This window comes from Delphinus delphis, chromosome 20 (genome assembly GCF_949987515.2).
Source record: "Delphinus delphis chromosome 20, mDelDel1.2, whole genome shotgun sequence".
NCBI classification, from domain to species: Eukaryota; Metazoa; Chordata; class Mammalia; order Artiodactyla; family Delphinidae; genus Delphinus; species Delphinus delphis.
The window spans coordinates 3,379,822-3,393,671 of NC_082702.1; the positions used below are offsets into that span (position 1 = coordinate 3,379,822).

Below are 13,850 nucleotides of genomic sequence, written 5' to 3' on the forward strand. Positions count from 1 at the left end.
CCTAGGGGGTCAAGATTTTAGGGCGCGCGTAATCGGGAGTCTCGACAGTTGGAGTCTCAGAATCTGGAGAGATGAGGAGTTACCGTTTTTCAGAATTCATAAATTGGGGTCTGTGGGTATGGGGATTTTGTGGGGCCTCTCAACCTGGGTGCCTCGGGGATCTCAGAGATTGGGGAGTCTTAGTATTTAGGGGTCAAGATGAGGTCTGGGGACAGAAGCTGCTCTTATGTGTCCTGTCCCCTCCATGGCAGTGGGTGAAGGTGAAAGGAGGCGACAGGTGGGCAGATGACCAGCCAAAGGGGAGGGGACCTGGGGTGGGAGAGGGCAGCGGGTATGATGAATGCTCCTAGAACCCCCCCTCCACGAGTACTTCTCAAGAGATGTCCTCGGTGTCACCCTCTACGACATCCCCCAAAATAGACCCTGGGGGTGGGGCAGCTATTGTCTTCGGACCACTGTCCCTTCCCAAATACCTCCTCCTAATGCCTACTCAGATCAGGTTCCTACGGACTTGTCATAAGACAAAAGGCGACAGCTGTGGTCAGGGGGCGGGGGCTGCAGCCTTGGGGCTCTGCCCGGACCGTATCTCCCAATGCGCTGCCTTCACCCTCGGTTTAGGAGTCTTTAGTTGGAGGTCCCCAGCCTCTCCTCCCTCAGACCCAGGGGTCCAGACCCCCAGCCCCTGCCCCCTCAGACCCAGGGGTCCAGACCCCCAGCCCCTCCCCCCTCAGACCCAGGGGTCCAGGCCCCTGGCGCCTCCCCCCTCAGACCCAGGATCCAGACCCCCAGCCCCTCCTTCCTCAGACCCAGGATCCAGCCCCTCCTCCCTCAGACCCAGGATCCAGGCCCCCAGCCCCTCCCCCCTCAGACCCAGGGGTCCAGACCCCCAGCCCCTCCCCCCTCAGACCCAGGGGTCCAGGCCCCTGGCGCCTCCCCCCTCAGACCCAGGATCCAGGCCCCCAGCCCCTCCTCCCTCAGACCCAGGACTCCAGGCCCTCAGCCCCTCCTCCCTCAGACCCAGGGGTACAGGCCCCCGGCCCCTCCCCGCTCAGACCCAGGACTCCAGGCCCCCGGCCCCTCCTCCCTCAGACCCAGGGGTCCAGACGCCCCGCCCCTCCTTCCTCAGACCCAGGATCCAGGCCCCCAGCCCCTCCCGCCTCAGACCCAGGATCCAGGCCCCCAGCCCCTCCTCCTCTGGACCCCACCCCACTCCGCCTGTTCTCTGCTTTTCATAGGTTGCAGCAGGACACCAGGATGTCGGACGCCGAAGAGCAGGAATATGAGGAGTGAGTGATGCTGGCAGGCGGGCTGGGGCCCTGGAGCGGTGGAGACACCTCCCACCTCCAAGGCGCCTAACTCTCCCCCTCCCTCTTTCCTTCCCTCCCGGGTCCTCAGGGAGCAGCCTGAAGGTGAGTGGAGAGTGGGATGGCCTTGGGGGGGAGGGGAGGTGGGGACACCTTGGCGCATCTTAGCCCACCCTGCCCTACGCCCACCCTCCTGGTCCGCACAGCCCGTGGGAAAAGCTCAGTGGGCCCACTTGCAGCTGAGGCCCAGAGGGGTCCCCCCATCTAGATGAGACTCGAACCTGAACGCGGGTCTCTGAGCACTCACGCACTCTTCCCCCCATCTGAAGCCCCTGCCGTCCCCCCCACCCCGGGCTCCTCACGCCTCCTCTTGTCTCCCCCACCCCTTCCAGAAGAGGAGGCTGCTGAGGAGGAGGAGGAAGGTGAGGCCCTGGACTCCGCAGGTCTGGAGCGGGACGCGGCACCGGGGGGCTGGTGCGGTGGGGACGCTAGTCCCCGGGTGCAGGCTGGGCGGGGGCGGGGATCTCGATGGTCTCGGCCTCAGCTCCTTTAACAGCCTCTCCCCTCTCTCCCCTCTCTCCCCTTCCCGCATCCGGGCATGGCTGCTCCCCTCCCCCGGCTCCCCAAACCTAGCTTCTCCTCCCGCCCCCTCCCCAGCCCCCGAGGAGCCGGAGCCGTTGGCTGACCGAGGTAACCGCGGCTGCTTCGCTTCCTGAGGCCGATTTCGGGGGTCCTCAGGGCCCAGACCTCCACGATGACTCCCTCCCCGCTCCCGTAACCCGTCCCCGTAACCCGTCCCAGGCCCGGTCCTTTAAGCCCCGGAGAGCTCTCGCGCTCTCCAGTGGCCAAGAAGGGAAACAGCCTCGCAATGGCTTTAACCCGTTCCCTTCCTTCTTAAAGGGACCAACACCCAAGCCTTCTTCCCCAGTCTGGAGGAATACTTATAGAAGGGTTGGATGTTTGCGGAGAGGCACGCCTCCCCCCTCATCTTCGCCTGTCTGTTACTTGTCTCCTTCATATACATTCAAAGGTTGGGGCGTGGGTTGTAGAAGGGACTAGCAGTGGGAGTCTGTATTCCTCTGTCCCCAAGGGGGAGGGGGCTGGGGACACAACTCCCGGGTCACCGAGTGAAGAGGGGGCTTGGGGCCTCCCTGCACTGCTAGATCTTGATGGAGGGCAGGAGCTCTGGGTATGTAGAACGAGGGTCTGAGGGTTTGTTTGTTTTTTCTCCTTATGGTCTGGCGGTTTGGACACCTGGGTTCCCAGAGAAATGGGAGGGGGATCCCCACACCAGTTCTGAATGTATATCTGATGCATGTGACCCTCTCCCTCCTTTATGGCCACCCCGATTTCCCTTATCCTCTTCCCCCCCCATACCCTTCCCCCAGAGCTGCAGGAGAAGGGAACTGGGCTTGTGGGGACCAAGGCTTGGAGGCGGGCCCCTCCTTTGGATGTGTCATGCCCACCCCACGAACTCTTGCTAATTATCTTTTTGTATCCCTCCACCAGAAGAGGAGCGCCCCAAACCAAGGTGAGATCCTGGGGGGTGGGGCTCCCAATCATGTCCTCTTAAATATATCACCCACCTCCAGAGATAGGCTGCAAGAAAGGCAGAGAAGGAGAGTGGGGAAATGGAAACATAGAAAAGGACAGTGACTCCTCCTTTCCACAAACATTTCTGGTGAACTTCCCACTGTGTTTGGCAAGAGTCAGACTCTTGCTGTCCTGTTGGTGTAACAGACCCAGATACAGCAACGGTAGTGCAGAAGAGGACCCTATCTGTGCCCTAGAATATCAAGGAAGGCTTCCCAGGGGAGGTGACGCCGAGTCCTGAGGGCGGGAGAGTTTGCTAGCTGAAGGAAGTGGAGGGGAGATTGTAGATGACGCAGCGGAGTGGTGTGTGCGAGGTCCAGTAGCTGGATCTTGGCCAGTGTTTCAGGGAACAGATGCAGACACAGGTCATTCTGATGAGAAAGATCCAAACTAGGCAGACCAGGGAAGACTGTGAGAGCTCACCCTGGAGGGTGTGACACTGGGGACAAAGCTTGGAGATGCAAGGAGGCAGCAATTGAGCATGAGATGCAGAAATTCTCTGGGACACCGGGGAGCCATGGAAGGGTTCTGAGCAGAGGGGGCCGAGGATCAGATCTGGCTGAGAGCACAGGGGCACATGAAAGCACAGGTGTGCTTCCAGTGTCAGGGAAAGCTTGTTGGAGGAGGGAAGGTCTCAGGGGTGGAGTATATCAGGGGAAGGGCATTGTAGGGCAGAGCAAACAGAGTGTGCAAAGGCCCGGGGGCACAAAGGCACATGACATGGCCAGGGAACTGTAGGATGTGGTGAGTTTTCAAGGGGAAAAGGCCTAAGCTGGAGCAGAGGGCATAGGGTAGAAAGGGGCCACAGACTGAGAGACCCACAGGTTGATGAGCTCAGTTGGGGCAGGGTGTGTGCAAAGGCAGGAAATGTTCAGGAAGCATCTGTTTACTGGAGTCTGGGGTTTGGGAGAGAGTCTGGGCTGGAGACAGAGTTGGTGAATCCTCGGTTATTGATGATAATCGAAGTCACAGGAGTGAATGACATTAATCACAAGAGTGTCCCACGAATGAATCAAAGGGCAAAGCTCTCTTAATTTGGTTAATAGAAATTGTTGCTTTTTATTAAGCCAGGAAAGATGAAGCATAATTTGTTTAAAATTCTCTTTGATCATTGAATGACCAAAAAAGGAAATAAAGAGTCAAATATATGAGGGATTTTTTCATTCCTTAAGTTAAACTTTAAAGCTGTATTTAAGAAATCAAATCTTACAAAATCCTGGAAGGTTTTGGTAATGATGATGATAATTTCAAGGAAATTAATAAAATAGCTATTGATTTTAAAGTGTATTTTATTCAATAGTTTTGGTATCTTGCCATGGAGGATACTAGCCCAGCCTAGCAGAAAAGTGCAATATGTAGAGCGTATTTTGACATTTTAAAAGTTATATTCCGGGTTTCCCTGGTGGCACAGTGGTTGAGAGTCTGCCTGCCGATGCAGGGGACACGGGTTCGTGCCCCGGTCCGGGAAGATCCCACATGCCGCGGAGTGGCTGGGCTCGTGAGCCATGGCCGCTGAGCCTGCGCGTCCGGAGCCTGTGCTCCGCAATGGGAGAGGCCACGGCAGTGAGAGGCCCGCGTACCGGAAAAAAAAAAAAAAAAAAGTTATATTCCATAACCATTTTGAAATGCTGGGCAAACATAAAAAAAAATCCCGTACAAGTTATTTGCATTTAATTCAATTAATCAGGCAATTTGAAAGCTAATTGATTAAAACACTGTAATATGATTGAAATTCTGTAACATTTTAATGTTATTTTTACTCTACTGTGAAAAGTTTTTTTATACGATATACACACCCTAGTTTATTTTTGTGTCTTAGTGTGGACTTATAAATTTACTACAGGTATCTTGAGCCAGGAACACAATCAGGTTTCAGGCCAGTTTGATACTGGCTCTTCTTAATTTTCATATGAGTGTAGGACTTCAAACCAAATGTTATGTCAGTGGGACTGTGCTGTCTGTGCAAGTTAATAAATTACATGATCATTTTCTTCAGACTGGAAGGAGAGTGATAAATAAGGTTTGGAGTCACAGGATACTGATGTACAATTTAAGGATTCAAGTTTCTTATAAATCAATTGTGAACAATGAATTATTAAAAAATGTTGACTTCCTAGTATAAAACTGCAAGAATAAAAATAAATTCTCCAGCTTAAAAAAGAAAGTAAGAAAGAAAGAAAGAAACCAAAGGAAGAGAAAATTCCAAGAAGTGGGAGTGCCCAGGGCAGTCCCCCAAAGGAGCACCACCCAATACAAATACAATGCAAGCCACATATGTAATAAGAAACACTTTTTTTTTTACTAGCAGCCTTTTAAGAAGTAAACCCAAACAGGTCAAATCAATCCCAATAGCGTATTTTACTCAACCTGTCATAGCCAAAATCTCAGAATTTCAACATCAATCCATATAAAACGTTATTAGTAAAATATTTTACATTCAGCAGGGAGGTCAGACTACTCAGTGTTTCTTCTCTTCTGTCCACTCAGCCGGCCCGTGGTACCTCCGCTGATCCCCCCAAAGATCCCAGAGGGGGAACGTGTGGACTTCGATGTAAGTAACAGACATCCCATCCCAGGAGGGGCTGCTAGCCTATAGGGTGCAAATTAGGAAGAGGTGCCTCTCCCTAACCACTGTTTTTTGTTTGTTTCCTACCCGCTTCTTTTGGAATTGTGTCTTGGCAGCCCCTTAGTTTAGTGTCAGAATACGATGCTTTGCTGCCATCTGCTGGAAACACAGTGCATGGCAGACGTCTGTCCCAGCTGTCAACCCCACCAATTCTTTTTTTTTTTTTTTTAATTTATTTTTGCCTGCGTTGGGTCTCCGTTGCTCCGCGCGGGCTTTCTCTCGTTGCAGAGCGAGCGGGGGCTACTCTTCGTTGCGGTGCGCAGGCTTCTCATTGCAGTGGCTTCTCTTGTTGCGGCGCACGGGCTCTAGGCGCACGGGCTTCAGGAGTTGTGGCTCGCGGGCTCCAGAGTGCAGGCTCAGTAGTTGTGGCGCACGGGCTTAGTTGCTCTGTGGCATGTGGTATCTTCCCAGACTAGGGCTCAAACATGTGTGCCCTGCATTGGCAGGCGGATCCTTAACCATTGCGCCACCAGGGAAGCCCAACCGCACCAATTCTTGCTGCAAAGGGCTCCCCCTCCTGATGCTTCTCAGAAGTGCTGAGAGGTTGGCACCCTCTTGGGGCACCACCTGGGGAATGACCGTGCTCCCACCCTCTGTCCCCTAGGACATCCACCGGAAGCGCATGGAAAAAGATCTGCTGGAGCTGCAGACGCTCATTGATGTGCATTTTGAACAGCGGAAGAAAGAGGAAGAGGAGCTCGTGGCGCTAAAAGAGCGTATTGTGAGTCAAGGGAGGTGGGGTTCCCCAAATTCTTCTCCCTCCTTACATCCTTTGGGCCTTGGGAGATACGTTCCCGTCCACTACAGACCCAAGGCTGAAACTTTTGGGAAAGTACCCAAGTTGATGTCCATCACCACTCTTGACCTACCCTGGGAAGTGATAAAGGGGGTGCGTGGTTGTCCCTGCACCCCCTCATTCTTCTCTCTCCCCCAGGAGCGGCGCCGGGCGGAGAGAGCTGAGCAACAGCGCTTCAGAACCGAGAAGGAGCGCGAGCGTCAGGCTAAGCTGGTGGTGGGTGTTTCCCCTCCTCCCAGAGCCCAAATGTTACTTTCTCAGCTGGACACTGCAATTTTCCACTCATGACATTCTCTGTGATCCCATAACAGTCCTCATGCTGTATTATTCAAGGGTCTTTCTGTTGGAAGGGACAGAAACTCCAACCCAAACTGAACTTAGCAGAAAGAGAACTTTATTGGCTCATGTAACTAAAAGGTCTAGGGCATTGCTTGCTTCAGGCATGGCTGGATCAAGGGACTCAAATAATATCACAAAGACCCAGCTTTTATCTTCCCATCTTGGCCAATATTTCTGTGGACAGTGTGTCCAGGAGGGTGAGCAACTCATCCTGGTTTGCCTGGCACCTTCCTGGTCTGAGCCCTGAAAATCCTGCATCCCATCAATCCCAGGCAAACCAGATGGTTCCCAGGCAGGGGTGGCAAACGGCCACCAGCAGCTCTGGCTTAAACTCCTCTTTTCTCTGTCTCCTGCACAAATCCTGGGATGTTTTCAAATTGTTCACCTGTCCACTGTGGAGTGAATCACTGGCTAGTTGGGAGAGAGTGGCTAGAATGCTCCCATTGGTTTAACCCTTGAAAACATGACCTGACTTGGCATCAGGAGTGGCTCACTCAAACCACTTTTTTTTGTTTTTGTTGTTTTGCCATGCTGCGCGGCACGTGGGATCTTAGTTCCCCGACCAGGGATTGAACCCATGCCCCCTCACAGAGTCCTAACCACTGGACCACCAGCAAAGTCCCTCAAACCACTTTATTTATTTATTTATTTGTTTATTTATTTATTTTTAGCTGCGTTGGGTCTTCGTTGCTGCTGGCGCGGGATTTCTCTAGTTGCAGCGAGCGGGGGCTACTCTTCGTTGCGGTGCGCGGGCTTCTCATTGCGGTGGCTTCTCTTGTTTCAGAGCACGGGCTCTAGACATGTGGGCTTCACTAGTTGTGGCATGCAGGCTCAGTAGCTGTGGCTCGCGGGCTCCAGAGCACAGGCTCAGTAGTTGTGGCGCACGGGCTTAGTTGCTCCATGACATGTGGGATCTTCCCAGACCAGGGCTCGAACCTGTGTCCCCTGCATTGGCAGGTGGATTCTTAACCACTGTGCCACCAGGGAAGCCCCCTGAAACCACTTTTAAAGAACAGGAAATGGGTGGTGTGGTACGCAAAGGACTGGTCTCCCAAAGATGTCCACATCCTAGTTCCCAGAGACTATGAATATGGGAACCTGCCTGGCAAAAGGGACTTTGTAGGTATGATTAAGTTAAAGATCTTGAGATCAGGAGATTCTCCTGGATTTCCTGGGTGAGCCCAGTGTTATCACAAGGATCCGTAAACAAGGGAGGACCTTTGAAGATGGGGGAAGTGGCCCTGAGCCAAGGGATGCAGGCGGCCCCTAGAAGCTGGAAGAGCAAAGGGAGTGAATCTCCCCTAATGCCTCCAGAAGGACCCAACCCTGTCCATACCTTGACTTAGCTCATGAGACCCATTTCAGACTTTTGACCTGCAGAACTATAAGCTGATAAACTTTCATTGTTTTAAGCCACTCTGTTTGCAAATTACAGCAGCGAGAGGAAATTAATTCAGGTGGGGAATCCTGGGCAAGTGAAATACCATCATGCCCATCTCACCTGCCTCTCCAGTGGGGATGGGGCTTTGGTCTGGACAAGCCACTAATTCTGGAACATGCAGTGCAGACTTTCTGGATGTGGTAATGCCTTAGTGAAGGCATTCTAGAACCTCTTCCTCAGGCCCAAGGCCAAGAGCCTCTTTACTGCCCCAAGCCCCCCGACTCCCATCACAAGTTACCTTCCATGACCCTCTGAGGACAGTCATTCTCCTCTCATGAGACTAAGGAAGAGTAAGTCCCAGAGAGGGTACGTGCCTGCACTGAGGTCACACAGCAAAGATCACCATTGGCCATTTCAGGCTGGAGCATGCAGAAAAAAGCAAGCACGTCCCTCCACTAGTTTAATATTTTCCTTGGGGGTGGTATATAAAGTCTCAAAGAGGAGGAAGGACTTGCAGGTGGTCACACAGCCGGGCCTGGAAAGGTGAGGAGGGGACCGTCAGCATCCTTGCCTGTTCTGATATTGACCTTGTTTTATGCTTGGGTCTGATTGATCCCTGCTTCACTCAGTGCAGAAGAGGGCCCCCTCCCACGTGCCCATCTCAGACCCCCTCCCCTCTCAGTCCAGGGTGCTGGAGGGAGGCCCAGGAATTAACCCCTTTCTTCCCACAGGAGGAGAAGATGCGGAAGGAAGAGGAAGAGGCCAAGAAGCGAGCTGAGGATGACGCCAAAAAGAAGAAGGTTCTGTCCAACATGGGGGCCCATTTTGGGGGTTACCTGGTCAAGGTGAGTTCAGCCTGCTAGGGCCTGAACAGGGAACGGGTAGTGTGGTACGCAAAGGACTGGTCTCCCAAAGATGTGGGAGGAGGGGCTGGGGGCCCGGACCCCTGGGTCGGACGGGGGAAGCACTGAGGCCTGGACCCCTGGGTCTCTGGGGAGAGGGGCTGGGGTTCTGGGCTGAGGGAGGAGTGGGCTGGGGCCCGGACCCCTGAGTCTGAACTGGGAGGAAATAGGGGCAGGACTCCTGGGTCTGCGGGGGGGAGGGGCTGGTGGCCCGGACCCCTGGGTCTGAATGGGGCGAGGCGTTGGGGGCCCGGACCCCTGGGTCTGAGGGAGGAGGGGCTGGGGACTGGACTCCTGGGTCTGAGGGAGGAGGGGTCTGGGGGCTGGACCCCTGGGTCTGAGGGGGGAGGGGCTGGGGGCTGGACTTCTGGGTCTGAGGGAGGAGGGGCTGGGGGCCTGGACCCCTGGGTCTGAGGGGGGAGGGGCTGGGGACTGGACTCCTGGGTCTGAGGGAGGAGGGGTCTGGGGGCTGGACCCCTGGGTCTGAGGGGGGAGGGGCTGGGGGCTGGACTCCTGGGTCTGAGGGAGGAGGGGCTGGGGGCCTGGACCCCTGGGTCTGAGGGGGGAGGGGCTGGGGGCCCGGACCCCTGGGTCTGAGTGAGGAGGGCTCGGGGCCTGGACCCTGGGTGCTGATGTGTGGAGCCATCCGGTGGACCCATCCCCTAGTTCACCATGTCCTTTTCAACCGTCAGGCAGAACAGAAGCGGGGTAAGCGCCAGACAGGGCGTGAGATGAAACTGCGCATCTTGTCGGAGCGTAAAAAGCCTCTGAACATCGACCACATGGGAGAAGAACAGCTCCGGTAGGTGGGAGGGTCCTGGGTATGAGACAGGCAGATAAGGGGACGCCTGACCCAGATCCGAGTGGGCGGAAGCCCTGGTGCTGTGTGCCTTTGGGCAAGTGTCTCTCCCTCTCTGGGCCCCTGTAGACTCCCCTGTGGAATGTTTCACTGATATAGGCCCCACGTTTTGTGGGTGCCGAGACCTGTAGAGTCTGGGTGATAATACGGAAGCCAGACAACAGATCTGACCTAAATTTAGAAGATGATGGTGTTTTGATGGCCCCTGGGAGCTCTGAATGGGCCCCATCTTTTACGTGAATTAAAGCCAGATGCACTGGCAACAGTTTTCCAGCCACATCTCTTCTGGGTGGGGCTCTATCTTGTCCTTCACAGCTCACTGTCTGCACAGCCTGCATCACGTGGTAAAGCCACCTGAGGGGAGGCCAGGGAGGGTCTTCCCTTCAGGGCCCTCGCCTGCGTCTTGACATTATCTGGCCCAGGCACAGAGTTTAAAGTCAGAAACATCCACCACCTCATAGGCAGCACAGTGATGGGGTTTGGAGCTCAGCATCTGAAACCACTTGCCAGTGGCTCAGTGCCGGCTTCACCACTTACAGCTGGGTGATCTGAGGCACGGGGTTTACCTTCTGTGAGCCTTGCTTACCTCACTGGTAAAATGAGGCAATGATGATGAAATCTACATCACAGAGCAGTGAAGGGTCAGTATGACAGCATACAACCCTATGAGGTAGACACCCTCAAGCAACTGGAACATTAAAAAACAAAAACAGAAAGAGCAACCCTAGGCACAGAGAGGTTAAGTAAACTTCCCAGGGTTGCACACCTTGCAAGTGGGAGAGTGGGGATTTGAACCCAGGCAGTCTGGTGCGGTAGTCTGTGCTCTTCATCACTCTTTCACAAAGTGGTGTGATGGTAAATGTTTACCAAGTGGATCTCCAGGGCCTAAAAGTCCACATCTTAGCATTTGCTCATTTCCACGGTGTAAATACTCCCACCATGCTGATGTCAAACTACCAGCGTGAGAACTGTGCACTCGGAGTCGGAGTCGGGCAAGGATGCGCGGATTTGGCTCCAGCCCAGCACTGGCGATGTGCCGTCCTTCCCCAGTCACGTTATCACAGGGCCTTGCACTAAGGAACATGTCGCGAAAGTTCCTTCTTCCTCCTCTTTCCTTCCCTCACCACACGTCCACTCATAATGTGGATCTACTAATATTTTTTGAGGATCTCAAGTTATTTCAGTTTTATTTATTAGATAGAGGGCATATGATGGTCTCTAAAATTTTAAAGGAAAACACACCATGGAAGAGACAGCCTTTGAAGACCATTAGCTGGCAAAAGACAACAAAGACTGCTAGTAAGAATAAAAAGAATGGTAACAACTAGCTTTGTCGAGTGTTTAGCACGTGCCAGGTATTTTCTACCTATTCTCTCATTCTATAACAGTTCAAGGCAGTAGATTTTTAACAGTTCGGAATACGTTTGGCCTCTAATAACTGAGATCTGACTATAGCAGCCTAAACTATAGAGGTTTGTTTTCTCACATAGAAGACATCGGTAGTCCATAGCTGGTATTTGAACCAAGGCTTTCTGACTCCAGGGCCTAGGCCCTTAACCATGCTCATTCTCCCTTAGAGAAAGGTGAGCTCTCTGTTCTGGATATGGAGAAGTGGGCAGAGATTTTAAAACCCCTTGCTGCAATTCACTTTGAATACCGTGGCCTCAAATATTAACAAAATAGCACCAATAATGTCGAACTCAGAGACTCGCTGTGTGGCTTTGAACAATTCCCTCAACCTCTCTGGGCTCGTGGCCTGGCCTGGCTCCCTTCCATGACAGCCCTTCTGCCCTGCCAGGGAGAAGGCCCAGGAACTGTCGGACTGGATCCACCAGTTGGAGTCCGAGAAGTTTGACCTGATGGAGAAGATGAAGCAGCAGAAATATGAGGTGAGACCCATCTCTGCTGGAGGCCAGGCTGGGCTGGGGATGGCCGGGTGGGGGGCTGGGCTGGGGCTGGGTAGGCGGTGAGCGGGCCTGTCCCTCCGGCAGTGCCCGAATCTCCCTCCTGTCTCTGCAGATCAATGTTCTCTACAATCGCATCAGCCACGCCCAGAAGTTGTAAGTGTGAACCCGGCCCTGAGCCCCACACCCTCCATCTGACCCCTGGGGCCTCTCTTTCCTTTCCTCTGGCTGTCCCTTCCTCTGAGTTTCAGTTCTCCACCCCTTCTTGGGGGCTCTGTCTTTATCCCTCTTTCTCTGGGACGGTCTCATAATGTGTCCTTTCCTCTCCACCCTCCAGCTCTCTTCTGGGGTCTCGATCCCTGTTTCTATGTCCCTCGAAATCACTGGTTCTCGGGGCGGGGGTGACCTTGCCTCCGACCCCGGGGACATCAGGGGATGTCTCGAACCTGTTTGGGGAGGGGGATGCTACTGGCACCTGGTGGGTGGAGCCCAGGGCTGCTGTTCCACGTCCTACAACGCACAGGACAGCCCTCACCGCAGAATGATCCGGCCCCGGAATGTCGCTGGTGCTGAGGTTGAGAAGCCCGGCTTTTCCTCTGTTTCTTGTTCTGTCTCCCCTGTGTCTCCTTCCCTCCCTCCCTCCCCTCTGCCTTCTGTTCATCTTCTCTCTCCATCTCACTTTCCATCTTTCTGTCTCTTTCACCCCAGCCTCCCCGACCCTCTCTCAGTCACTCACCCTTTCCTTCCCCCATCCCTGTACCCATAAATATTTATCAGTGCCCATATGAACATCCTGAGCTCACCCGCTGACATCAACTCCTGCCCGCCTGTGGGCCTGTGACCACTAATCACGCCACCGGGCAGTGAACCCAATGAGAAGGCACTTGCCGGCCTCTTCCTCTGGCTGGGAGGGCGGGGATTTGCGGGGATGGACTCCCTGAATTGAGGACAGGGACCCATCTCAGAGGTTGGTCAGGGAGGCCTTCCTTTCTGACACCCCTCCTTCTCCTACAGCCGGAAGGGGGCCGGGAAGGGCCGCGTTGGAGGCCGCTGGAAGTGAGGATCTGGGCACTGCCCCCTACCCCCCTCCAGGCACCCGGGAGCCCTTGGAGTGTGTGTCCCATCTGTGGCTTGAAATAAATGCTCCCCCTGCAGCACCTGCTGTTCTTTGATTGTTATTATTAGAATCTTCAACAATCATGACGGTGATGTGTAAGGTTGAACCCTCACACACAGCCGGCAGGAATGTAAAATGGGGCTGCCGCTTTGGAAAATATTCCAGCGGTCCCTCAAAAAGTTAAACGTAGAGTTACCATAGGACCCAGCAATTCTGCCCCAATAGAACTGAAAATCTCTGTCCTCACAAAAACTTGTACAGGAATCCTGGCAGCATTACTCATGATAGCCAAGAGGTGGAAACAACCCAAACGTCCGTCCACTGGTGAAAGGATACAAGGGAATATCCTTCAGCCATAAAAACGAATGAGGCTCTGACACAGGCTACAATGTAGATGAGTGTCCAAATCATAACTAAAGAAGCCAGACACAAAAGGCCACGCACTGTGTGATGCCACTGATAGGAAATTTCTAGAAGGCAAATCCGTGGAGGCAGGGAGTACAGTCGTGGTGGTCTCCAGGGCCTCAGGGGAAGGAAGGAATGAGGGGTTATGGCTAAAAGGAATGGTGTTTCTTTTTGGGGGTGATGGGAGTGTTCTGGAATTAGACAGTAGTGATGGTTGCACAACCTCGTCAATAGACTAAAAAAAAAAAACAAACCCACTGATCACACTGCTATATATAAGACAGATAACCAACAAGGACCTACTGTAGAGCACAGAGAACTATACTCAATAATTTGTAATAGGGTGGTTCAGTGGTTAGGATTTCACTGCCGGGGGCCTGGGTTCGATCCCTGGTTGGAGAACTAAGATCCCACAAGCTGCAGGGCGTAGCCTAAAAAACAATTGTAATAACCTATAGGAGAAAAGAATCTTAATAATAATAATAATATATATATATATAAAATAACTGAGTCACTTTGCTGTACACCTGAAACTAACACAACATTGTAAATTAACTGTACTTCAATTTTTAAAAATGCTTAAATAAAGGCACTGTGGCTCTTGAAAACAAAACAAAACAAAAA

At 53.3% G+C, this 13,850-nt stretch overlaps 1 protein-coding gene across 4 annotated transcripts; it reads left to right on the top strand.

The window, feature by feature from the left end:
* The first annotated feature begins 1,253 nt into the window (after nt 1-1,253).
* On the top strand, nt 1,254-12,858 carry TNNT1 (troponin T1, slow skeletal type). Of its 4 annotated transcripts, XM_059999974.1 has the most exons (12): nt 1,364-1,409; nt 1,697-1,726; nt 1,938-1,994; nt 2,814-2,835; nt 5,385-5,448; nt 6,128-6,244; nt 6,458-6,535; nt 8,771-8,884; nt 9,634-9,743; nt 11,599-11,689; nt 11,820-11,860; nt 12,719-12,858. In XM_059999974.1, the coding sequence occupies exons 6-12, from the start codon at nt 6,146-6,148 to the stop codon at nt 12,762-12,764; spliced, it is 579 nt and encodes a 192-aa protein (XP_059855957.1). In that variant the 5' UTR covers nt 1,364-1,409; nt 1,697-1,726; nt 1,938-1,994; nt 2,814-2,835; nt 5,385-5,448; nt 6,128-6,145; the 3' UTR covers nt 12,765-12,858. The 4 variants fall into 4 exon arrangements, with proteins under 4 accessions (XP_059855956.1, XP_059855958.1, XP_059855957.1 ...); XM_059999975.1 differs by lacking the exon at nt 1,938-1,994 and having other exon boundaries at nt 1,349-1,409; XM_059999973.1 differs by lacking the exons at nt 1,697-1,726; nt 1,938-1,994 and having other exon boundaries at nt 1,254-1,409.
* Nucleotides 12,859-13,850: the final 992 nt, after the last annotated feature.